Genomic DNA, 26,648 nt, shown 5'->3' on the forward strand with positions numbered 1-26,648 from the left:
CTCTTCTTTCACTTCCTCCACACATCTCAGTGGTTAACTGAAGGGAAGAAATCAAATTCTTCATTAGCTCACCGTGATCTCTTTGAATGGAAGTGAGCTTGAGAGCCTCTCAGAGACTTAATACCATTTCTAGATTCCTGCCAGCTCTCAGGAAGCTTGAGACCAAACTTGGAACAGAAACTGATTTACAGCCCCATGTCTCTTTCAGACCACAACCTGAAATCAATTAATCATTTTCAAGTGGTTGTTCCAAAGCCTGTGACCTCATGAACTGCTTAGTTCTGAATCTCAGCCCTGCGGCATCTACTGTGCTCGGCCAGGGGCGAGGCCAAAAGCAGCAGGAATTACAGCACACCCATGATAAAAGTTGAAAAAAAAGGGAACTAGCTGTAAAATTCAGAGAGGTGGTTCAAGTCCATTACAACACTGAAATAAGAAAGTGCAGGAAAGATAGTAATTGAAAGAAAAAGTACTTTCTAGAAGGCAGCCCTGTGCTTTCAGAGATAATAGCCATTCTTTTTCAGAGGTAGCACGGAGGATCTCTGTTGAAAAACTCTGACAGCAAAAATCATTTTCCTTTGAGAATAACACTATATGGATTTTTCTCGTATTTTGATTTCCAGCTCTTCAGCTAGGAAACAGAAAATGTAAGCATGACTGTAACATCAGTGCTAGTGAGTCTGCAACATCCATAGGAAGTTACACCTGCAATTACAACCGGAACAGGTTGCAATTAATCTATTAATCAAATAAGTTCCAATCTCCCATGGGCACAGACGTTTGCTGAATCGCTAATCACTACGCTATTAAACATTAATGAAATGCTTTATTACTCTTGGCCTTCTCTTCTTACGTATGACGCAGCAGATGTTTCATGCAAGCACATTTCAAAGAACTTGCAAAACAAAAAAAATCTCTCACCCTCAATTCCAAAAAATATATATTCACTTTTTTTTTTTCTTTAGGGTACAGGTCAGTGCTGCCTCCAATGTTTATTTGTCCTTCATCTCAAACTACTTCTACATTAACAGAAGACCTCTGATGTAAGGAGTCTTTAGGGGCTTTCATTTCAATCCAAAATGAAAATATCTGTCTCCGTAAGAATCTGAAGGAAGCATCCAAATGTGAGGACTCGAGGAAGGAAAACCAGGGGTAAAAATCAAGCAGAGAACAAGGTGGGAGCATAGCTGGTGAGTGAAATTAGCTGCCTTCAGATGATTGTTTGCCAAGAATAATTAAAATTTTCAGAAGTACAAGTCGTAATAATGAGCTCCCAGATGACCGAGCTTTTAAAAGGTTAACCGTTCACTGCTGAACCCAAAGAGAGACTGGGCAGCTCCTGCTCTGAGGAATGGGGAACGCAGGGTAGAGAGGCATTGCTCCAGCACTGAAGCTAGAACAGGGACTTAGATCCCTTATGCACAAAAAAATACTCTTTTCCCCAGAGTACTGGAGCGCTTCCCAGCCTTTGGTTTGCTAAGTTTGTCATCAGCAAATAACAGCATTTATTAGTTACCACTATATTTTAGAACCTCCATGTGCAAATGCTGAGTCTGAGATAAGCATGCCGAAGAAATTTTATGTCCTACCAAATTTCAGATGGTAGCCACATGCATACAAGAATGTTTCAAAATCAGTGCTTTGTAGTCTCATATTAAAACAATTCAAGCTCCCTCAAATATGTATTTTTATACTAAAAGGCTACAGCTGCAAAACAGTTTCACTGGTTGACCTTTTGCTGGATGCAAGAAATCTACCACTTAAAAGGGAAAGGCAACCATGCCCAAGTACAAATCCCCTACAAACTTACCAGATGAGTTAGTACGTGCAGTTGGTAAAATGGGTTATTAAACTTCTGACTTGAAAGTTTTTCCCTTAGCCAGCACCAGTGCACTTCCAGCAGTTGCATTTCTTTTTCAAGAATCACTTCCTTAGACTATGGGGTGTTGCAGCATCAAAATAAAAAGATAAGAAAATCTCTGTGATCATTCCTGATCTTAATTCTCCCCAAAAGATGCAGTATAGAGAAGAGGAATATTTTTTGGTATTTGCATGACAAAATGTGTTTCTTATGTAAAGTGTTAAAAGCACAAAGACACAGAGCCATTCACTGGTTAGTCATGCTAAAAAGTAGTAAGAAACCCCAATGGAAAGAAAAGAGCAGAGAGCAGTGGTTTGAGATGTTGGTGAGCATTCTGAATTTGGAGCAGCATGCGTTCTATACTACCACCCCATGGGAATCCATGTAAAATTTTCCCAAAGGCAAGATCCACAGAGCTGGACCTAATCTTAGTGAAGATCAGCCTTTCTTCTCCCACTATCCACAGAAATCTAGGAATTCTATCTACTCAGCCGCTCCCTTTTCTGCATATCAGGAGATACCTCTGAAATCAAACCCATTTCAGGCTGAATGATACAACCCATACTTAGGGTCTCAGGAGCACACTGCAGTGACAGGCAGCCTACAGGTCACAGCCATGGCCAGCAGTCCTAGCTCCCCAGGCCCAGCCATCAGCCCAGCCATCTGCCCTGCCTTGTGGCCCAGGCTCATGCCCCTGAAGCCAGGACATAAGTGAGTGAGCAGTGTGTGTCACACAATCTGATTCAGAGTCCAAAGCACACAGCTCCCTGCCAATCAAGATCAATTTGCACACCAGGCTGCCAATGGCATCAGTGTGAGACTACCATGCTGACAAGAAAGGCAAAGTAAAAAGCTGAAGCTGTAGTTGGGAATTAGCCATAGTGGCACTGTCACTGTATGAGATAAGAGTAGTTTCAGGAGCGTCATGGCCTCTACCTAGTTTCTAAATAATCAAAAGATAATTACCATGTAAATCTGTCACACACACACACACACACACAAAAAAAAAAAAAAAACTGCTGAATCCAAGGTTCTAAGAAAGCCAAGAAAACCTGGCTTCTTAGGCACTGCATCATGTGGTATTTCAACAGCAGTCATCATCAGATGCTTCTGAAGAAGACTGCAAGAAGTTCCTAAGCCACCCAGGACCCTAAAACCTAAAGATATCCAAGTTTAACCTCCCATATTAAGCCTGTTAGCTATTTTAAGAAAACAGAATTGTAAAATATAAAAGGCTCAACAACTTTGTGACACTGTCACGGTCAATCACATCATGAAATCACAAAATATTCCAGTTGGAAAGGATCCAAACAAGGGATCATCGAGTCCAACTCCCAGCTCCACTCAGCACATCCAAAATCCAAACCCTATGTTTGAGAGCGATATCCAAAACACTCCTTGTACTCCAGCACTCGGTGCCGTGCCCACAGCCCTGGGCAGGCTGTTCCATGCCCAGCGCCCTGTGGTGCAGCCCCTGTCCCTGACCCCCAGCTGCCCTCCCCTGACAGCTCCATGCCGTTCCCTGTTGCTGTCACACAGAGCAGAGCTCAGCGCTGCCCCTCCGCTCCCTGTGAGGAGCTGCAGCCGCCATCAGGCCTCCCCTCAGCCCCTCTGCTCTGTGCTGAGCACACACGGGACCTCAGCTGCTCCTCACACACCTTGCCTTCCACAATCTTCGCTCTGTCTTTGTAACCCTCCTCCGGATGCTCCCTCATAAACCATTATATTGAGGTGCCCATAACTGCACCCATACTCACAGTGAAGCTGCAGAAGTGCTCCAGAGATTCCATTTTTTGTAGGGGAACATTTGCTAAGCCACCTGCCACCTTCTCAACGCAAACTCATCTTCTTCTATTTCTCATACTGAACAAGAGGGGATTCGCATGAATTAACTTCAGTAAACCATCCATCATTATCAGTAACGAAAGTTGCACAGCCTCACAATGGCCTTGCTACACACTTTCCGTGGTAAGGCCTTTTTTCCATAGCTTAAGAGACATTCATTCCAGTTTTCTATACCAACCTTCTCCTCAGGCAAAACAAAGAAGGATGTTCTACCTCTATAGTTGCTAAAAGTAACAATTCTTAGAAACACTTACAAGATCTCTCTCCTTAGAAATGTTACAGTTATATCACTTGTGTCAGGGACATGCCTCTTCCCATCTCTACGAATGTTACTTTTATCCAAGTTAATTGGAAGGCTACAGAAAACTCTAATGAGAGCCCAATGAGATTCCTATTTTGTCAAAAGCTCACTCCTTCCTGATAGCCCACCAACCACACAGGTCTCTCTGCAGAGCACCCAGCTTCCTCAGGATGCAGTTACAGTACCGGGCTGCTGCAGAGATGCACTGTGCTAGGTAATGAAGGCAGGCTCATCTTCAGGGCCCTTATGTCACTGGTTACAAAAGGGAAAAGTTCTGCCGTGTATAAACTGATGAACTGCAGCAACTACAAGAATGGTCTTTCAGTCTCAGCGCTTCATAATGCTGTATTGTGAAAAACGCACTTGAATTTACCCCAAGCTCACACAAATGTGATTTTCCAGTAAGCCACTGCATGTTTTACTTTGTCCAGTGCCGCATTCTGAAGAACCAGGCAATCAAATATGCGTGACAGATCAGTACAACCACAAATGTTCACATCTAGCCCAAAAGCCAAACCATTATGTATCCATTACACAAACAGGAAAAAAAAAAAATTCCCACTGTCCACATCTCTGCTACCTAACCAGAAAATGGGACATCGTACATAACCAAGACAGATGAGGAACCTCTAGTGCTACAAGGATACACCACAGGTAACCAGATTAGATTGGCTTGTCTAAGCCAGTAAAGCATTCACTCCGTACCACAAACCTTTCACCAGTTGGTCTGTTCACCTTCCCCATCCGTAACCTTTTTACTTCCTAAAAATGGAAGCTATGCACAATCAGGGGGAAAGCATGGAGTTTTGAGTAGGTTTTAAGTGGAAAAAGTCTAAGTATTTCTGCTCTAGAAGTATGAGGAATATGCAAATTAGTGACATTCAACTGCAAAATGAACTACATTCTTTGCCTCTCCCCGATTAAGCTTCTGAAACAGAACCCTAAAAAGCTATCAAGTGTCTCCTGAAGATGTGATAGCTTCCAGTGAAATCAAAAGTGTTTCAAAGGCCATTAAATACCGGCCTCAAGAACACAATACTTATACAAGAGAGAGAATCCAATAGCCATCCACCGAAAACTAACTCAGAAAGAGCAAGAACTGAAATGCTAAGAACTAAGTTCTTAACTCATCACTCTACTGTTACCAAAAGCAGTTAAGATAATCACAAATAGCAACATTCAGATTCAAAAACAGTAATGTGCCTCTATGCTAAAGCTTTATTCATATAGACTTTAACTCTAGGCTTGGCATGTTAACCTTCAGCATCAGTGCAGGAAAGAAACTAAAGGAGCAATCTCCATCTCTACCCACCATCTTGTTTCTGGGAAACAGTACATGAGCATTAACATGTATAATAGTAACAGCAAAATTCGGTTTATGACCCTTTGAAGAAAACAAATACTACCTCTCAACTTTATCAAATGTTAACATCCTTTACTGGACTAGAAATTAAGATCTACCTTGTTCTGTGGCACCCCTCAGAACTAGGGTATAGTCACTGATCAACAATTCTCTGAAAAATCACAACAGAGGCACTGAAACCTGCATCAGCACCTCACCCAACTTAGTCGTCTATGGCAAGCCTTTACTGGATACAGAAAACACTGTCCAAGTTTCCTACATAGCACAGAGCAGAAAGGATGCACAAGAGTTTCAACATTTTTCTGAAAACCAGCTGTATTCAAAGCAGCTTGAAATTACTTACATAGGCAAAGCAATGGGACTTGCGTGAGCCCACCTCTCACATTATGTCCCTCCTCCTCAGAATTCCAGGCTCAGAAATACTACAACTTTATCTCATAACCAGAAATAATCAAGCAGGGTGGCTGTGCAGAAAGGAAAATCTACCTTGAGTCCAGATGAGTTCTGTGCTGTTACTGAGAAGCTGGAATTTTTCCCAAATTGCTTCCACTGTGCAAGAAGAAAGCTTAAACAAGTTGTCACAAGAGCTCTACTGCCCGTTTCTGCACTAAATGCTTTCTACTGACAGTTTTATGAGCAAGAGATATTAAACTTACTCCATAACGTTTTGTGTATTCTTCTGGAATGTTTTAAAATGCAACTCTGAAACTTTTGAAAAATTATAGAATCGACCCCCCAGAAATTACTACAAGCTAATGTAAACAGAACTTGTTCCAAAATCCCCCTCAGATTTTGCTTTATTCTATTTCCTGGACTGTTTGTAAGTTGTATGTTAGAACTGGAGAAGCATGATACAAAATGTAGCAAGTAGTAAGTTTGCCCAGCAAGTAATAATTCAAATCAGTTTTAATACACTGAAGGTATCTTGTACTTTACAATACCTTATGTCACAGAAGCTGCAGTTGCTCAAGACTCTGTATAAGAGTCTCTGGTTATCTGAAGTGAAGAGACCAAAGATCAAATGCCACCAGCTCAATTTCTTCAATAACCCAGATCAACAGCCACAGGAATAACATTTGCAAATTTGCCTTTACAGAGAAAGTTCTGAGGATAGCCCCTGCTTATGTTAGCTTTAAGTGCTAACACATTCATTCACTAAAGATGCAAAGAAATACAAATAGGTGTCTCGTGTTTCAGCAGGATTGCTCCCCATTCACTTCCTCACCCCTTCCCTGCACACTCAACATCACTTTCCTCATTTCTGGGGGGGAATCAAGCTTCATGTAAAGAAGGATCTTGAAACTCTTCCACATTCAAAATGACATTAGTCATTTTGACAAATGACAAAGTTACCTCATGCTTCAGACACAACACTGTTTGCCTGTGCAGGCAAGACTGTGCTGCTACCAATGCATTCTAGTATTTACAGCACAGAAGGACAGATTAAGACACAGCCACCACACTTGCAGTTATACTGACATTCAGGACAATTTAATTCAAATAAACTTTAAAGGTAAGTTAAGATTGCAAGACTTTGGGTGGACAGCTGAATTCAGAAGTCTCACCTGAATTTAATAACCTTTGCAAGCAACTCAAGAGCTCACCTACAGCCTTATTACCCATGCAGGCAAGCCAGTAGAACAGGATGCCACAGCTCAGTGCTTCACCAGGAAGGGACTTCCTACTGCTACCTGCATAGAGCGCCATGCATTTGCACTAAGTACAGGATGTTCCCACTAGTAAGGCGGACTCTTTGCAGAGCTACTCATCAGAAGAGTCCAAACCAGGAGGCCTTGCACTGTTTATCGTTCCTGTTAAATGACGGCCTTCGTGCCGCCACAAATTGCTCAACGACTACAGTGACTTTGCTGTGCCTCCAACACACCAGGCAATACCCAGTTTGCCCCAGTTCTTCTACGTTTCATACTCCTTCCTTGTCCTATGTGACCTGTTACCCTTACCAAAAAGTCGTAGATAACCTTTATGCCCGTTATGCACAGCTACAGATGCAGAATCATTGCCTATCAGGAAATCAGCTGTTATTTGCAAACCACGTCCCTTTCCGTCCTTTCCTAACTTGTGTTGACTTTTTTGGAAAAAAATAAAAAGCAGGCACTGTATCAAGTCCATGATTATTTGCTCTGACTCTTCAAATGCAGACTTCAATCATCTGCAGTGGTTTCTAGCACACTGGGGAAAGAGCATTTTTATTTCATATGCTCTCATGCTGTTGCTTTTCGCAGGTACCTAAATGACACGTGGGTTGTATTAATAACCCTAGCATAAGCAAGGAAGCCTCCGGTCTCACAGACATGCAGTTACAGTTCACCGTGATGTCGCACTGACAGAAGAACATCGTCTATAACTATCACATATATGTTTTTAAAACGACAGCAGTTTAATGTCACTCCCTCAAATAAAAATGACCAGATCTTCCAATCTTTTATTTGATAACTCAGAATTGCTTACTGTAAGAACGCCCAGCAAAGCAACACAAGAAAAAAAACTAAGAATTTGTCCTTAGGAATTCTTCAGAAATTTGTGCTCCCTGCCCTACATCCCATGGCTCACCGTCAGGCTCGGTCTCAAATGCGCTCACACAGTTGCTCAAGGTCAAGAAGCAAACACAGGCACATCCACGTACCACACTGAACTGAACTTTCCTAACACTTCCTAGCCCATGCACTGGGTTTTGAAGCAGTAAACTTGAAAGTGCCAACTTCCACACTTGATACTAACACACTAAGGGAAGTTGGAAACACATCTTTTTAAAACTTCCTCTATAATTCACCAGGAAAACCAAACTTCCCCATGAAGACACCTTATCAGGTTCAGGCAAGTTTGGAAGAAGAAAAAAATTCCCCATGAACAGTGCAGATTGGAACTCAGGAAGCCCGCCTGCCCTGCCAAAACCCCCAGAGAAGCAGCTAAGCTGTACTGTCCCCTTCCAGAGACTAAATAGCCTGCAACAAATGATTTAATTTACAACCAGTCAGCATTCTTGCACTGTTACAGTCATTCGGTATAAATGAGATGCCTGTTCTCGAGTCCAAAAAACTTGCTACAACCTTTATGAGTCATTTTTCTGGTGCCATTAAACTTAGATGAACGCACAAGGGCCTGCAAACTCAGTCTGATCAACAGATCTGCAGACATCTTCAAATGAATAGCACAGAAACAGAATATTTGACTTGATGTCTTTTTAAGATCCATCTTCATCCTCACTTGGCAAAACTGAAGGGGAAAAAAAGAAGGGAAGTACAATCTAGCTCTTTGACATCAGAATGCCCCTTGAATTTAAAAAAACAACAAAATTAGATCCAGCTGTTCTTTTACATATGCATTGTTATGCTTCAATGACTCAGGCTGACTCTTAGTATTTTGACTACTTAGTTTAGTACTAGGCACTCTAATCACTATGGCTAGGGACTTTCAAAGGGACATCACAAACCAAGAGGTCGAATGAACACCTTTGTTGGGTGGGTAACAATTAGGTTGGGCTTCAAATTTTAGAACTACGCTACACGGATGTACACAGTCTGGGTATTTGCATCATGACATATAGGAGCCTTGATTACTCATCCCAGTTCACTCTTCCACTGAACCAAAAACCCACCCTAAAGAAAGGAGACTGCATTTCCTTCATTAAGAGTTTGTCATATCTCACTCTAAAGAAGCAGACTAGATTTTGAGTGGGCGCCTTCCCTGCTCCTGCCCAAAAAATAGTACAAGTTCACAATAAGCTCTGTATTGAAATCATTCTTTACACTTTGAAACAAATATCAATACAAAGCCAGGACATCAAGCACTGTAAACAATATTTTCCTTAGTGGAGTACATGTCTCATCATCTTCCCGTAATATTTCTTTTTTCAGGCATTATTACATGATACAACTCTCATGAAGTCACTTTCAGTTTATTCAGTTTAACTTCCTGCAGAACATCATATAGAAGTTAAGTCTATGCAGCAAAAGCTTACTGTTTCTCTCATCCTCAAATCTAGTCTTGCCAAACTTCACTGCATAGTGCAAATTAAAATAAAAACACAAGGGAATGAACTCAGAAGGACACAAAACCAAACACTTTTCTCAATTTTTTTTTTTAAGTGCAACATGAAATAACAGAAAAGTGATTCCTTGTATGGTGCAGTCTAGAAAACAATTCTGGCACTTGCATCTCATCGTCAGTTCAGGAACCTAGGAACAGGAAGCATCCAAACCACAGGAAAAACCAGCACCACTGCTAATTCCAGAATATGCCCTACAGAGACCAAAGGCCCTTTTCTCTGCGCTACAGAGGCTTAACAAAAAATAGCTTGCTTTCATTATTTTCTCACATCTCTGTACTACTTTTCAGAGCAGAAGCAGGCACTGCATATTGCCTTCTGTAGCAAGGGAATCACCAGCTGCACAACTCCTCAAGCTCTGAAAGCTTCCTGGGAGCACACCAGTTGGTTTGAAAGTGTCAGATCTACTCAAGAAAACAATGCAGCAAATCAAAAATTATTCTGATTCCCACATTTCCTGCAGCCTTCCTCATTGTGCTTGCTGAACTTGAGGTATTCTTCTTCAAGGAGGGAGCCAGGGATAAAGCCAGCTTATTTACAAGGTTTTAAATGAAGCTGAGTAGGCTGAGCTAGCAGACAGCACTGGAGGGCACAGCTCAGGTCTGCAAGCACCATCCTTGAGCAGATCCCTCTCCTGGCCTTGCTCTGGGAAACCTCTACTGAGCAGCAGGTGGGTCTGTTCCACTCTTCCTGTCCCTTACATTTCATTAGCTACCACTTTTGGATCCCCCAAAGTGTACAGTTATCACAGTAGAATACCTGAATGAGTAGCAAGTACTGGATTCAAAAGGGACACACATTTCTTGTAGCCTAAAATATCAGCCAAATATTTTTCAGTTAAAAATGGCAAAAAATGAAGACAAATCATTTGACAGCGTACTCCAATCACACCTTAAGAAAGGCATGCGGCATCAAACATAATTTAATCAAATAAGAGAGAAAGTCAGCAAGTGAGAGCCACGGGTACATAATGCTGCTAAATATAAAAGTGCTTCAGCTAAGTCTGCTGTGGGCAGGCAACCTCATGCTGTGCACTTCTAACACAGAACACACAATGGTACAGCAAAAAGCCTTGAAGTAACTGCAAGCACCAAACTTCTAAGCTGTCTCTAAAGCACCATTTTGATCTTTACAAAGATCAGCTAATCCTCTATTTATATACTGCAAAATGCTTTTCTTCTCAACTGGGAGACAGGTGTAGAAGGTTCCCAGCAGGATGCCATTTCCACCCCATATCCACTTCAATACCTGAGCTCAGTACAACAGCAGTGCTAGCCAGCTCTCAACAGCATTAGGCGAGCCTGCTCTCTGCCTCATTGTCTTAACCAGAACTACAAGATGGAAAAAAAATTAGCTTAGAATTTATATATGACCTTAAGCAGCAATGAATCACCAAATTGCTGAGCCCCAGAAGGCACTCACGACAGTAGTTCTGAAAGCTATCACAGACCTTTTCCATAAAAATACAGAGGACGTGCATATTTTACAACTGCTTTTGAACATCAGCCCAGCACTAAAACCTAGGAAGTTTTCAAGTCACCTTTCACTGTGGCTACATGGACCTAGGAACATGTGCTATGTGCAAGGCCCCCTCCCAGGTGTGACCCAGAAAAAACACCTGCAGGATTTACAAGTAGGAATGAAGAACAGCTTATCCCTACTACATGCAGAGTTTTGTTTTTTCAATATCATTCCTTCTCAGGCTCTTCAACTGCATAGCTGGAAAGGACAAAGGAAAGTGTCTTGCAAAATGAAATTTAATGTGAGCAGCATCAGGCATTTTGAGGCACCTTAAACTGCAGTCAAATAGCTACAGTATGCTGTCAGTATGTGGCAGAGTTACAGCTATTTCTGTTCCTGAAAGTACACATTTCCATACCTTAATGTGTGTGGAATTCTTCTAAACTTTAATCTCCACTCTTGGTCTCATGATTTCAGAATAGCATTGCAATCACTTTAGTTTTTGTGGTTTTTTTTAACCTGTCTCAAAGCAGTCTTCAGCTTAATTTGGGATGAATATATATGTGTGTGCACATATGAATTTTAAATACACATATGTGTATGTGTATATTATATATATGCACTTCAAAGAATATATATAATTTCATGGGATACGTATTTGTTTTACAGAACAGACACATATTTCATGGAATATACATTTCTCATCAACAACAGACTTACAGACTTTCCTCCTTTGGTAGATGTGAGACAACAAAAAAAAGCAAACCGTAATCACTACCACAGCAGGTACATAAACCATTTGGACTGCTGAGGCAAAAGACTATACAAAAAAAAAAACAAAAAACAACCAAAAGCCAATACCTCTAAAGGTTCCTTTTTTGAGTCAGTGGATACACAAAGGACAGGTGTGCATCCTCAAACCAATAGTTTCAGTCCTACCACACAGCTAAGGAAGAAAAGTGAAATCAGGGCCTATAATAGAACACCGATTTGTCTCTATGTGCCAAAGTGATTTATTTTGCCTTGACAACCACTTTGCACCCAATTCATCTAGAAGATGAAAAAATACCTGTAGAAACAGTTCTAACATAACTACAAAGTCAACATAGACAAAATAGGATCAACTGAAGAAGACGTTTCTTAGCCCTCTCAGGGCTCAGGAGTATGCCCAGGGATTGGCACACCGAGCAGTACACTTGCATGCTTCAAAACCTGCCAAATCAAGGGTACACAGACTCAGTTCTTGTGCAAATTAGAAAACTGAATCAAATACAAGGTTTGGAGTGAGAATTTAGATAGCTATCCAGACTTTTCAGTGCACTGAAAACAAGAAAGCAATGCAACCACAGTAACAGCCAAATGACAGAATTGGCTCAGATAAGCCAGCTTCCAAGAGACAGATCAAATAGTGCTGTAAGAAATGCTATTATCTTGGTAGACATCTCTGCTAATCAGGCTAAACTAAGCTAGATCACAGCTACAATTTTGGCCTCCATATAACAATTAAAGTACAGATTTGAAGAAAGCCTCTCAAACAGAACACAGCCCTTGAGCTCATCAGAACATGGAAAAAAATCCTGAACATGCATGCACCCAAGCGCCTCTGATACTGCAAATCGTATCTGATGGCCCTAGTTTTAAAGAGGACTGCAACTCTTCACATAGAAATAGGAAGGGATAGTTTTGAAAAGGCTTCCAGTCAAGCTCAATTATCTTCCTTCTGCTTGTTTTACAGAAGTTATTAATACTAATAGTCTATTGACTATTTTCACAGGAAAATATTAGCAGCTTTCTTCTCCCCTTGCATTACAAACATAATGCATCACATTGAAGTAGTCAAAAGAGAGAACTGTTGTTCAAGGTGCTCCTTCTAGTTATTTAACAATAAAATTAAGGCATCCTTCTAAAAGTGCCACCTCTGTAATAGTCTTATGAACAGTGATTCATTAGCCCTCAGATCTTCAAAGTAGCTAAGATGTGAAAGTCCTCAAAGACTCAGAAGAGAGGTGTTTAAACATTATTATCTCTCATCATCACATCTATCCTTTGTGACTTTTCATCCCACGGATGCTTCCAGTTCGAACTGGGAAGTCCTTGGAAATGAGACAGAACAAATTAAGAAAACATTGTTTTGAGAGAAGGCCTCCAGTTTATTATTTGAATGTTCATCAGTCTTTAGAAAGTGATATGAGAGAGCTAGACTAGCTCATATACACATTAAATTAACAATAAGAAGTTCTGTCATTTGTGGACACCTAGGCATATGACACAAGGCCACGAAGAAAGAGAATCATCAATACAACAGAGCAGGTCTAACCTCTACATTGTATTTTACTCTTAATTTCAGACCCAAAGCACTGCCTGAAGACAAAGACAGTGTTTATTCTAAACCTGTGTGATTATCTCCCGATTCCTTCTGTAAAAGGCCATAATGTCCTTCCTGGACATCAAGTGCCTGAAAGACTGGCAGCTCAGGCATATGCAGATACATACAGGCATATACAGTGAGACAGAGTTCCATGTGGTAGGCACCTCAACTTTGCAACAGGGAGGATGGCTTCCCTTCATCTGTACAATGAATGTTCTCATGGCAAGGCTGTAACGCACAGGAATATGAGTCTGCAAGATGGATTTTAGCAAGATGCTAAAATAGCAAGAAATGAAGATACTTCATACATCCTCACTGAACCTGACAAAGGAAAACTAAGCCAGCATTGAAGAGACCATGATAACTCTTCCTCAAAAGCTTTTCTGCTGGGTTTCCTTCCCAACAAGTATCAAGGGGCTGTCTGTCAAACCCTTGTTTGTCAGTCTGTAGGCAGGACTATCTGCAGCCTGAGCTTACAGACCACAGAAAATGCTTGCTTTAACTCAGAGTACTGTGTACCCATCAAGCAAAATCAACTATGCTAACAGCCACCTTGGTAGAGTGAAGCCCTCAGAAAACACAGCGTATTTTCCTATACATATCTGCTATTTCTTCTGTTGTAAGTAGCCAAGGATAACAGGGAGCCAAGAAATGGGCCACGAGGAGCAGCCAGGAGTGGAACCAAGTAAGCCTGATGTGAATTTGAGTGATCTGTTAACCACTGAGATTTTCAGAGCCAAAAATACAAATCTCATTAGTCAACAGGTTCACATTTTCCGTATGTGCACATCTAGAGAATGACATGTTTAACCACAAGCAAACACACAAAATCTACTAAATAACTCGGTCAGCTTCAGATTTTTCAATGTTTTGAACAGAATGGTCTCTTCAAAAGTTAACATAACTTAAGAACTTGAACACATCATCATTTTTAAATGGGAACTCTTCCTTGTAGTTTTACGTTTTTCACGTGAGATGCTATACTCAAAGTTACTGTAATTAAGCTAACACAAACAGTGGATGTGAACTAATTTGAAAAAGGCTCTTCTTATACATAGAAGCTTGATATATCTGAAGCCAGAACAGAAATAAAAATGGCTTTCTTTCAGAAGCACCCCAAACAGCTTCCCAAAGTACACACATCCAGGAGAGAAAGCAGAATCTCAACATATACTTATTTTCCATCCTGCTGCTTTGTAAGGTTCTAAAGCTCAGGTTAACACTGAATTTTTTATACATTAAGACATAATAATAACCCCGTGAATGGTCACAATATATATGTCTAAATGGAAGAAAGTTCTCTGCTCGCTCTATTCAGTGGCCTCAGCTTTACCCACACTGATTTCATGTTAATGGACTATCAGGGATCTACTTTGACAATCTCTCAAGCTCTGGAAGATCTGCGTGTCTACTTGAGAACTTCAGGCAACTGAACCACGGCATACGCAGTTTGAGAGCTAAACCAAAGCAGTCCTTGAATAACTTGAAGGGCTGCACTGCACAAGTGATTCCCACATAGAATCTGCTTCTCTCTTACTGCAGACTTTGGACCAATGTCCAGAAAATGTGATGCCCAATTCTAGATCAACTGAGAAGGTGCATGATTAAGAGCTTGATCATTTTGATGGCAACAGCGCAGTAGACTAAAGCAAAAGCATTAAGTACTAGATATGCAGAGTTCAGGTATTTATTCTCAGTCAGTCAAGAGATATTTTCAGCAATTCATGCGTCCATTCCAATAGGATTTCTCAAACATGAGTCACAGAATCAATCAGACTAAGAACTTCCTATGTGTGCTAAGACCTGCCGCCTTACTACTGCTTTTTGCAGAATTAAGAGTCAGCCATGTTGCTCTCCACTCTGAACAATATTCCGAAGAGCATATCAACAAAAACAGGGCAAGAAGATCTATGCTACCAGAATTTTTTCCCAAGCATCACAATGAGAGTATTGGCAGTTAAGGGCCTGCACTGAAATATGGATCGAAATACTTGAAGAGATTATAAATAATTTTACTGCATCTATCTTTACCAATGTTGTGTTTGAGTACCTCTTCTTACACATCTGCAGAATAGAAGCAGAAGCACAGTATTGATCTAGGAAGGGCAGAACATAGCCCTCAGGAAATTCAGCTAATTCCAATAGGTTTTAGCTCCAAAACCTTGTTAAAGCTGTCTCATGCCATTCTTCAAACAGAAATGTCTATTACTTAGAAGTTCTGATTCTCCACATTGACTACAGATGACCTCAGTGGTCTTGTACATAAGTGACAAACAGCATATCATTTGTGAACCACTCACCTAAGTATCATATTATTGTGCAAAACGACATTACTTAAGTTCCCATGCCTAACATGGAAATCTAGGTTAATGAAGGCACGTGAACTGCACACTAAAATTAAAAATAAATATTTATTCAAGCTGTTCCTTTCAGTCTGTTCTGTGTATCTACTGTTTTGCTCTATGTTACAATGAATTCCAGCACACACCATTTTAGAACTCAGAGCACTTCAGAGACCCCGTTTAAAACACAGCCAAGCTAGAACTGCAGTGCCACAGCTGAAGTACCAACTGAACTGCAACAAGGAGTAGAAAGAGGTAGCAGCATTGCAAACTATCCATACCATCACATAAGGTGAAGCACTCCTATCTTCCCCGAAAAGGTGAGAAAGCTCATTTAAAACAGGCAAGCACTTCCACCATGCTTTGCTATCGATGGTGGGGTTTCCCCTCACTAGTATGAAAGCAAGAGTGTGTGTTCACGATAGAGAAGTGGGAATTCCAGTCACCACAGCTGAGATTGCCATCCAGTAGACATGCTAGGGCAGCAAGAGCCCAGCTGCTGTGCACTTCACAAGCAAGCTATCTGAACAGAAGAGCAGGTCTGCTTCTGAACTGCAACCAAACTGTACAGGCAACGGGCACTCCAAGTCTCCGAATAAAATACTCAGTCCAGCATTTACAACCTAGATCAGATGTTCCCGAGGAATACCACACTCTGAAGTAATTGTAAACTATTCTTGATATAAGATAGCTTATTTCCACCTTCCAAATCTGTCCAAGCAGAAGTTTTCTCCCAGCCTCAGGAATGTACACCTTCAGACTTCAGAACATACACCTCCAGATCAAAATGTAAAAAGAAGGGGAGGGCTACTATTATGAATTACAGGATAAAACAATGAGCTGAAGACAAAGACAGGTGATCTGTGGCTCGCTTACAAGTTTGGGGAATAAGAACATACACTGTTTAACAGGTATTGGAGATGTGACTTATGCAGATTAATAACACCTTTTTTGTTGGTTTTTTTTTTTTTTAAATTAATGCTATAAACCTGTGAATCTACTCGTATACCTAATATTAATTCCACCTGGTTGAGAGGCACTGGACATTCTCTGCTCACGTCTCTTACAGAGGGGCAATTAGTTCAGAGTTCAAGGTGCAAAAACCACAATGAGATTTTTAGCTTTTTTTCTCCCTTAAATAAAAAGAGGAATAATACTGAAAACAAGCCTTCTTTTTTCTTAATGGCTTAAAGAAGCACACCAAGAAAGATGTACAGTCAAATAACAAGATGCCACTGATCAAATACTTGAAGAAAAATAATCGAAGGCATTCATTTTAATTAGATACCCAATACAGAATTATTTAAACAAACAAACAAAAAAGAACTCACAAAACTATCAGTATCTGATGGACAAAAACTAAAACACTCGGGCAAACTGTCATTTTGACAACATCATCTCAAAGTCATGGGATTCAAAAAAGCAATACATTTGGTCCAAAGCACGAGCTGATACAGCAGCGAATGAAGTTAAATCCAGCTGGAGACCTGTCACCAGTGGTGCTCTGCAGAGGTCAATAACAGAGTCAGTCCTTAACATCTTTATTGATGATGTGGATGAGGAAACTGAGTGAACGCCCAGTAAGTTTGCAGATGACAGCAAGTTGGGGAGAGGTGTTCGTCTGCCTCAAAAAAGGAAGGTCCTACAAAGGGATCGGGACAGACTGCATCGATGGGTTGAGGCCAATGGCATGAAGTCCACAGAATCGCAGAATAGCTTGGATTAGAAGGGACCTCAAGGATCATCAGGTTCCAACCCCCTGCTGCAGGCAGGGCTGCCAACTGCCAGATCAAGTACTAGATCAGGTTGCCTAGGGTCCCATCCAACCTGGCCTTGAACACTCCAAAGACAGGGCATCCACAACCTCTCTGGGCAAACGAGACCAAGTGCTGGGTCCTGCACTTTGGTCACAACCTTGTGCCAACACTACATGCCTAGGACAGAGTGGCTGGAAAGCAGTGCAGAGGAAAAGGATATGGGGATGTTTATCAACGCTTGGCTGAATATGAGTCAACAGTGTGCCCAGGTGGTCAAGAAAGCCAATGGCATCCTGTCTGTATGTAATGATGTATTAGAAATAACGTAGCCAGAAGGACAAGCGAGGCAATTGTCCCCACAGACTCAGCTCTGGTGAGGTCACACTGTACTGTGTTAAGTTTTAGGCCAATAGAGACATTGAGGCCCTGTAGCGTGCTCAGAGAAGGGCATGAAGCTGGTGAGAAGTCTGAAGCACAAGTCTTATGTGGAGCAGCTGAGGGAGCTGGGATTGTATAGTCTGGAGGAGACCCAGGGGAGACCTTATCACACTCTACAACCACCTGAAAGTAGGCTGTAGAAAGGTGAGGGTTGCCCTCTCTTCCCAGGTAACTAGTGATAGGGTGGGAGAGAATGGCCTCAAAGTGCACTAAGGGAGGTTCAAGATAGATGTTAGAAAAAATTCTTCTCAGAAGAGAATGGTCAAGCACTGGAAAAGGCTGGTCAGGGAGGTGTCACTAGGCAAAGAACTTGGAGGTGTTCAAGACATGTAGATGTGGTACTAAGGGACACAATTTGGAGAGCAATACTCATGATGGGTGGACAGCTGGACTAGATAATCAGGGTCTTTTCCAACCTTAGTGATTCTACAATTTTATGATATCCACCAAGCATCACATGACAAGGGAAACTTACTAGCCTTTCACCTAAAACTATATAAGCAGAAGGGATCAAATAACTCTTCTAGGAACGACTAGATATAGAGCTTCTGTTATTCTCCAACCTCTCCCTTTCTTACCACACCATACTGCCTCTCCAGTTCTAACTGCCTTCAACACATAATACAAGCCAGAAAAAAATCTGACAAATAAAAGAACAACGTAAGAACTTTAAATACCTCCTTCAATTAGAAGTCAAACAATGCTGCACTATTAGTATAATTTAAAAACTTCTTTCCTTTTCACTCTTTAGCTGTTATCTCTATGATATGGTGGTAACTGTGTCGATGATAACATCAATTTCAAGACTCAAAGAAAAGGCATACTCTAACAGTGTCAAATTACTTCAAAAGGATTGTTTTCCCACTAAAACAGGACACAAATTACAAACTCAATCAGTGAAGCTAGCTAGGCATGAAGTGTTACTGAAAAAAATGAGAACTGCAAAGGAGATGGTGAAAACATCATCCACTAGGCATCTGAAGTATTTCTAGAACTTTTTTCAAAAGAGTTTCAAATTGTCAGTTTTCCTTTAATATGCTTCAAATTCCTCTCTTTAAGCTCAGAAACTTTTGCATCTAGCTTGTGCCAACAAGATTACCCTTAATATCTCCTCTACAAACTGTCCATACACTTCTGTAGTCATGAAAGTTGGAGGTTTCATCTCCAGATGCTGAAACCCACATTTTAGATGGTAGAATCAGTTACCTTTGCCACCATTCACCCTTGAATGAGCTCATCTGCAGCTCCCTTAACTACAAGAGAAAGCAGTCAAGTACACCAAGTACTTAGCAGGGGCAGGTACCAGCAGTGATGAGGTTGCTAATGGTCCTTAATTTAGTTTAAGTATCACACAGAGATAGACTTCTTGGAAGGCTAATTACTGTTTAGAATAAAAATTCCCTAGTCTTCGAACAGTCAGAATAGATCACATTTATGAATCAGATAATGAAGGGAAGTAACCCTCCCTCAGTCCAAACTGCCCTAGGCTCAGTACTTGTTACCTTCTTGCTTGGCCTGGGGACTTTCTGATTTATTCAAGCGTAGTCTTCTACTTTATAGGTGGCAACGCCCAAGAACAAAGCCCAAAGGCACCTATCCTTACAGCAGCTTAATTGCTAATGACTACAGAGAAGAATCTGTGCTAGAAAAAAGTAAGTACAACACAAACTTCTCCCTTGTTACCCTGGTTCACTGTCTCAAGAATCAAGTCTGCAATCAGGGAAAAGCACTACAACATCAAATCAGGAAAATCAGGGTTTTTAACTTCCAGTTTTGCACTATTGCAAGAAGTAACAGCAGTGACTCACTTCAAGTTTAACTATACTCCTTTATCAAAAAGCATCTGTTTAATCTTTAGTCTTGGATTTTTTTTTGTTTACATGCTCTAATGAAGACAAATGAAAAAAAAAAAAAAAACTGAATAAAAAAGACTGCCATAAAAAAAAAAAAGGAAAACAAGACAACATTCACAAAGAATATTCTGAAGCTATGCATAGTCTTACCTTAAATCTTTTATCCTGCAGGACTTTCTTAATGGCCACAAGCTCTCCTGAATCGCAGAGTTTGGCTTGATACACAACACCAAAAGATCCATTTCCAATCACCTTGGTGTCCGTGTAGCTAACTTCTTGCGGTCGGTCTGGACCTTGTCCAGGAGTTGCCACTACTGTAGTCACCTTGCTGCCATCTTTGTCTCCTGGGAAACAAGAGAGAGAAAAATAATCACAATACGCTCATAAGCAAGATCACCAAAAAGAATGAAACAGAAAAGGGTGAGGGCTTACATTAGTATGTTTTAATATAACAGAGGAAAAAAAACTTAACTGTCAAAAGGCAGAAAAGCCACCGAGCATGTTTTATTACTGACGCCATTTAGTGCTGACAAGGTTTCAACTTGATCATAAAAAGAAATATTCCCTTCCAGATGTAAATAACTCAGCAATAAAATCTGCTGTATGACCAGAACAAGTACTTATTTCTGCATCATGTTAAGACAAGAGGCATTAAACAGTGTCACTCGTACTTCCTTATACTCTCCTGTAAGGGAAAGAAAGAAAGCTGTCAGTAGAGCAGCCTGCAGATATACTGGTATATATCCGGCAATAAAAAACAACAGCAGCATGACAAAGTATTTTGCTTTCATGCTGTGCGGCAGAGCACAGACAGGAACATGCACTCAGGATCCAAAGTAGCTGCATGTGCTTCAGTGCAGATGCAGCAGCTGTGGATTTCAGCTGTCAGCAACCAGCCACTCTTGAGTAACTCAGCTGCTTCCCCACAAAAAACCAAAACCATTATCGCCTACAATGAGAGCCATTTATTACCAGTGTGCTTCCTCAAGTTCAAAATCTGATTTTGCTTGTAAAAGGACCAAAGTTTTAGGTCATCCTGCAAGTACACATCAGGATTTGCTGTCCTTAAGTTATGATGGTTCGGGTTGCATTATCAAATCAGGCTGCAAGAAAAGCCAGAAGGAATCTGCTGTTCAACAGCAATCACTCATCAACACTACGTGAGCAAGAGTCAAAATGCCCATCACCTGCTCACCAAGTAAGCTCCCTTCCACAGCTATCTCAGGAAGCCCCTTCCAGTTCTTCACTACTCACACATCAAGAAAGATTTTTCTAATACGTAACTCAGATCACCTTTACTGCAGTTTGGCATGTCACTAGCTTGACTCCCCATAGGCATGGAAAACAGCATGCAATCCCCTCCCATCTGCCCTCCTCCCACTCCACTTCCAACACACGAAGGACTGTTGCAAAGGACACTACCACCATGAATATGCTACTTTCCTTTTGGGGACCTGTCCCACCACTGCTGATGTCTCTCAGGTATGATACCCAAAAGCAGACACTCCAGCTTAAGCTTACCTGAGCTCTGCCCAGCATGCTAGCAGCTCCTTGTACCCAACTTGCAACACACTTGTTTGTGCAGCCCAGCACAGCGTTTGCAGCTTTTGCAATGTGAGAATCTGGCTGACTCACAGCCTGTTTGGGTGCCAAACCCTTCTGAGCAGAACCACTGCCTGCCAATCACTGTCCCCTTCCATCCTGCACCTGGCTCTTCTCATCATGACCAGGGTCCGCATTTGCCCCAGCTGAACTGCATCCAAGGCTTCCTAACAGTATTCTGTCAACATGTCACACGCTTTCAATACTGAGCGACCACCAAAAGACAACCCATTTCACAATGCTACATAGAACTTATCTAAAAAATTGTCCAAAATTGGAGAATCCTGCAAGGCTGCTGAAAGAATCTGCAGAAACCCTGTAAATATATCATTTTATCTTGAATCCCATGGTACACTCAAATCACAGAATCACAGAATGGCCAGGGTTGGAAGGGACCTCGAGGATCACGAATCTCCAATCCCCCCACCACATGCAGGGCCCCCAACCTCCCCTTTTAATACTAGACCAGGCTGCCCAGGGCCCCATCCAACCTGGCCTTGAACACCTCCAGGGACGGGGCATCCACAACCTCTCTGGGCAGCCTGTTCCAGCACCTCGCCACTCTCTTGGTAAAGAACTTCCCCCTGACTCCAACCTAAATCTTCCCTCCCTCAACTTAAAACCATTTCCCCTTGTCCTGCTGTTATCTACCCTTTCAAAGAGTTGATTCCCCTCCTGTTTGTAGGCTCCCTTTAGGTACTGAAAGGCTCTCTGTCTTTCTTGTACTGGGGGCTCCAGACCTGGACGCAATAATCCAGATGGGGCCTCACAAGAGCAGAGTAGAGAGGGACAATCACCTCCTTCTCCCTGCTGGCCACCCCTCTTCTGATGGAGCCCAGGATACCATTTGCTTTCCGAGATGCAAGAGCACACTGCTGGCTCACGTTAAGCTTTTCATCCATCAAGACCCCCAGGTCCTTCTCTGCAGGGCTGCTCTCCAGAATGGCTCCTTCCATTTCAGTCTGTATGGATGCCTGGGATTCCTCCAGCCCAAGTGCAAAAACCTTGCACTTTGCTGTGTTGAACCTCCTTAGGTTCACCCGGCCCACCTTTCAGCCTGTTGAGGTCCCTCTGAATGGCATCCCTTCTTTCCATCGTGTCAACCGCACCACTCAGCTTGGTGTCACCAGCAAACATGCTGAGGGTGCACTCGATTCTGTTGTCAATGTCATTGATAAAGATGTTAAAGAGCCCCAGTCCCAAGACAGACCCCCGGGGGATGCTGCTCGTTACCAGCCTCCACCTGGACATAGAGCCATTGATGACCACCCTCTGCGGCCTTTCAACCAATTTCTTATCCATCGAGTGGTCCAGCCATCAAATCCACATCCCTCCAATTTGGAGATAAGGATGTGGTAGGGGACCATGTCAAAGGCCTTGCTCAAGCCCAAGTAAATGACATTGGTCGCCCTTTCCCTTGTCCATCGATGCCATCACTCCATCATAGAAGGCCACCAGATTAGTCAAGCATGACCTTCCCCCGGTGAAGCCGTGCTGGCTGTGTCGGATCATACGCTCATTTCTAATGTGATCAAGCATGTTGTCCAGGATGATCAGTTCCATGATCTTCCCAGGCACAGAGGTGAGACTCACCAGCCTATAGTTCCTCATGTCCTCCTTGTTCCCTTTCTCATAAATGGGAGCGACGTGACCCTTCCTCCAGTCATCTGGGACCTCACCTGACAGCCACGACTTTTCAAATATGATAAAATATGGCAAAGTAACCAAACAACTGTGGTCCCCTTTATGGGGATTTCTAGCAGTCCACTCCTTTCCTAGGCTGCTCATGGGAAAATGAGCTTCAAAACATTTAAGTCAAGACACACACATCTGCTATTACTTCTGCATCCACAAATGCAGAAAACGAGTGGATTGGTTTGCCATTATTTGCTCCTGAAAAATTCATATCAACTGTTGTTACTCATCCCTTACCTTTCAAGTTTTTACAAACTGTTTGCTCTTATGCATCCAACTGCTCCATGAAACAAACAAATTCAAAAAGAAGAACAGTACTGCAAAGGGTGACAATTACTTGCCAAACAATGCACAGCAGATATATATAGATTCCTTCCTCCAAAATATTCACAAGGTGAGAAGCAGATTTACACATTTGAGGAGAAAGCAGCAAAGCAACAAAAAGCAAAAAAGGGAAAAAGAGATAAACATCTGCTCAGAGAGAAAGGAGAATAAAGGGAAAGCAGAGTAAAACTGCATGGAAAATTAACCATCCTCTTTGATAGCTATAAGAAATGGATGGAAGCCAAGAACACTGAAATTCTTTTTCTTTTTTGTAAACAAAATGAAAGTATAATTCTGATAGCAGCCTTCTACCTCCACCTGCCTGACTTTCTCCGATGAACATTCCAACTCAGCATATATGAATAGGTGACATTTGTGTCCCTGTCATCTAAATGGTAAACCTCTGCTTTCCCACCTCTTTTTTTCCAGGCTTGGTCACAGGGTTGGGGTTTTGAGATTACAAGTAATGAGGCTCATTCCCAGCTCTCCCAAAGCCAGATTCTAGAGGTAGAAGGAAACTCATCTCTGGCAATTCCCACTGAAATGTGAAGTGCTTAGCCTCAGGAGAGCTGCTTAAGGGACACTCTTCAGAGCTGGAAGCTGCTTTGGGATCTCCTGGACCACAAGAGCAAGCCCTGAGTTTTCTCACTTGGCTCTACTGCAGCTTTTCCAGAGCTCTAGTTAGAACTTTCATGAGGTTTCCTTTAAACACAAGTGAAAACAACTGCTAAGTAAACTCATTAAAATACTCAGTGCTTCAAAACATAAGCACTGACATTAATTGGCTAACCAAAGAATTGCTTGGTTTCCTTACCAGCATGTTACAGAGCATTAAGCCCCCTAGATGTTTCTCTCCATTTCCTCCTTCAGTGAAGCACGGTAAGGACTCCAAACTTTCAAAAATAACCCTGCTGGAGTTTCAGCTGTATTACATTAGAGAATATCTGAAGCTAAATTACTGTGAGGTTAAATTCACCCTGTGCTTTCGACAGCTTTGATCTCAAACAGCAAAAGTCTCGTTACTTCTCCAAGCATACAAATAATAGGTGCTTGTATCACAGCAGCATCCAGGAGCCCCAAGCCAGTTTTGCCACTCATGTACACACACTGTTCAGAAGCCTATACCCAGTTCAGCATGTATGCCAATTCTTAACGTCTGGACAGCAAGAATTAACTTGTCAGCCAAACAGCATATAAATGAGTTTGTTGGAACAACTCTGGGAAATAGTTTTAGCCCCAGTGTGACAAAAGCTGGCGGAGAGGAAACACCCTTCTCCAGCAATCTTCACTATCTCCAAATTGAGATTCCCAACAGCAAACACCAGGAAATATCACACCACAGCAAGTCTCAACGTGAAGCTGAGACAGTTTTCATCTCATCTGTTTTGCCTCTTATTGGGTTTCAGGCTGTCAGAGCTGGTGGCCTCACTGGCTAGGCGAGCAATGTTCTCAACACCTTGGACTGCAGAAGGTCTTCAAGATTAACTTGAAAATAAAAGGAAGGAAGAAAGGACTGAACACCAAAACAGGACAGCTCTTAAAGCTCACATCAAACCTGCTTCAACCCTTTCAGCAGGCTGACTTCTCAGTGTAATGGTACCTTGTTACACTGCAACAAAAAAGCAGGTTCATACCATGGTACAACCATCACCTAAGTAAACTACCTCGCATTTTCACTTGGTACATCCAAACCCTTAAACCTCTTCCCCTCACCTTTCAGGTGTTTAACATCCATCCCATAGTATTTAGGGGAGCTCTTGATGAAGAGGTTATTGCAGAAGCCAGTTCACAGAATTGCAAGCGAAAACAAAATCCACACACTGTAATTCTCAAATGCAGTGATGTTTCTAGCTCACTTTCCACCTTCCAGCACAATTACTAAATTGGACAATTTACGAGCATTAGGTAAAATTAGTTCTTTGAAAGCACAGAATACTGATCAGTTTTGGGGAAGAATGTATTCCACTCACAAGACAACAGTATTAAAGCACCACAGCAAACTCAAACTCTGTTTTCCAGCAGAGTTTGCTTAAATTTTAGCACAGCTCCTGTCATCGTTTTACCTTACCATCATCTTACCCTTCCAAACTTAGGTATTAATCAAATTTTATGCACCCAAAAAGAAGCTGAGTACATGTAGGTCACTTTGAAAATAATGGCTTCATTTTTTTTTTCAGGGAAACTACAGCAGATACAAACAGCGCAATAACACTATTTGATACAGCAAATTCTCAGCCAAAAAAACCCACTATTTTTTAACAGCCATCACCATTAGCTGTGCATTTTTGCCAGCAATGAACAAGGGCCTGCATGCTGCACTTGTCAAAATCTGCGTGGCAGAGGTGACCCCTCATTTCACAGCTGCTACACTGGCGCCACTGCTAGGAAAACGCCCATCTTTCATTGGTTCTATCAGATGAAAGCCAGAAGGTGCCAAACCCAGACTATAGGGTGGATGTAGTAGGATAGTCCAGCCGAGATTGGCAATGTTTTCTGGCCCTCAAACTGGTATGGGGCCTGGTGTTATCACGTCACAAGAGAAAGACTGTCTTCTTCCCTGGTGTGAGCAAGCCTTCAGCTCAGTCACCATGGCAGTGTAGCAGTTAGAGTTGATGGTTTGTCTGTGTTTCAAGAAATCCAGAAAAAAAATCAACCCTTTCCTATTCCAAAAGGCAGCGCACAGCACTCCACCCACTGAGGCTTGCATCTTGAACTTTTTCTTCCAAGACAAATTCACACGTTGCTGCTCTATGGATTGCCTTCTTGACTCCAATTCATAGTGCGGACACCACTTCTCATCGCTGCTAACAATGCAACCCAGAAACCATTACCTGCAGCCTCATATTTGTTCAACAGGTCCTGACAAACTTGTTCTTTCTGTTCATTTGTGAGCACTCATGTGACCTATCTGGCACAAGCTTTGTGATATTCCAACATTCCCACCATTGTTCCCAAAGCACTGAAGCAGATACTGAACTCCACAGACAGTTCCCTGATCACAATCCGCCAATTCATGTGGATGAGGTGATCAAGCTGCTGTTCATTTTGTGGTGCGACAGCTGTACATGGCTGTCTGAAACGTGGCCTTCCATTGCTGTCATCAGTGCTGAGATGCACCAGCCACCATCTCACTGTGCTCTATCAACATTCAGCAAGCACCAATAAGTGTCAACGGGCACAATGTTTTCCATATGGAGGAACTCAATTCCACACCTTTGCTTCATCCGCACTTCCATGTTAGATGCCATTTTGTCAGATTGCCCCTCTGCTGCCATCTGTGGCACAGCAACAACAAGGAACAGAATACCGTTGGGAAGGCTCAGCCTCAACTGCCACTGCACCAACGTCCACCTCTGATGTTGTGGGCCAACG

The 26,648-nt window shown here is 42.0% G+C and overlaps 1 protein-coding gene across 2 annotated transcripts in view; it reads right to left on the reverse strand.

Moving 5' to 3' along the window:
• The window catches only part of GSK3B (glycogen synthase kinase 3 beta), a 141,469-nt gene that overhangs the window by 69,149 nt on the left and 45,672 nt on the right, over positions 1 to 26,648 (reverse strand). For both annotated transcript variants that reach the window (XM_042866578.1, XM_042866579.1), the window contains exon 2: positions 19,806 to 19,999. In XM_042866578.1, the coding sequence (XP_042722512.1) occupies positions 19,806 to 19,999 (194 nt within the window). The remainder of the gene's footprint in view (positions 1 to 19,805; positions 20,000 to 26,648) is intronic.

This window comes from Lagopus leucura, unplaced genomic scaffold, assembly GCF_019238085.1.
Source record: "Lagopus leucura isolate 7727_CA_CO unplaced genomic scaffold, USGS_WTPT01 Super-Scaffold_100001, whole genome shotgun sequence".
NCBI lineage: Eukaryota > Metazoa > Chordata > Aves > Galliformes > Phasianidae > Lagopus > Lagopus leucura.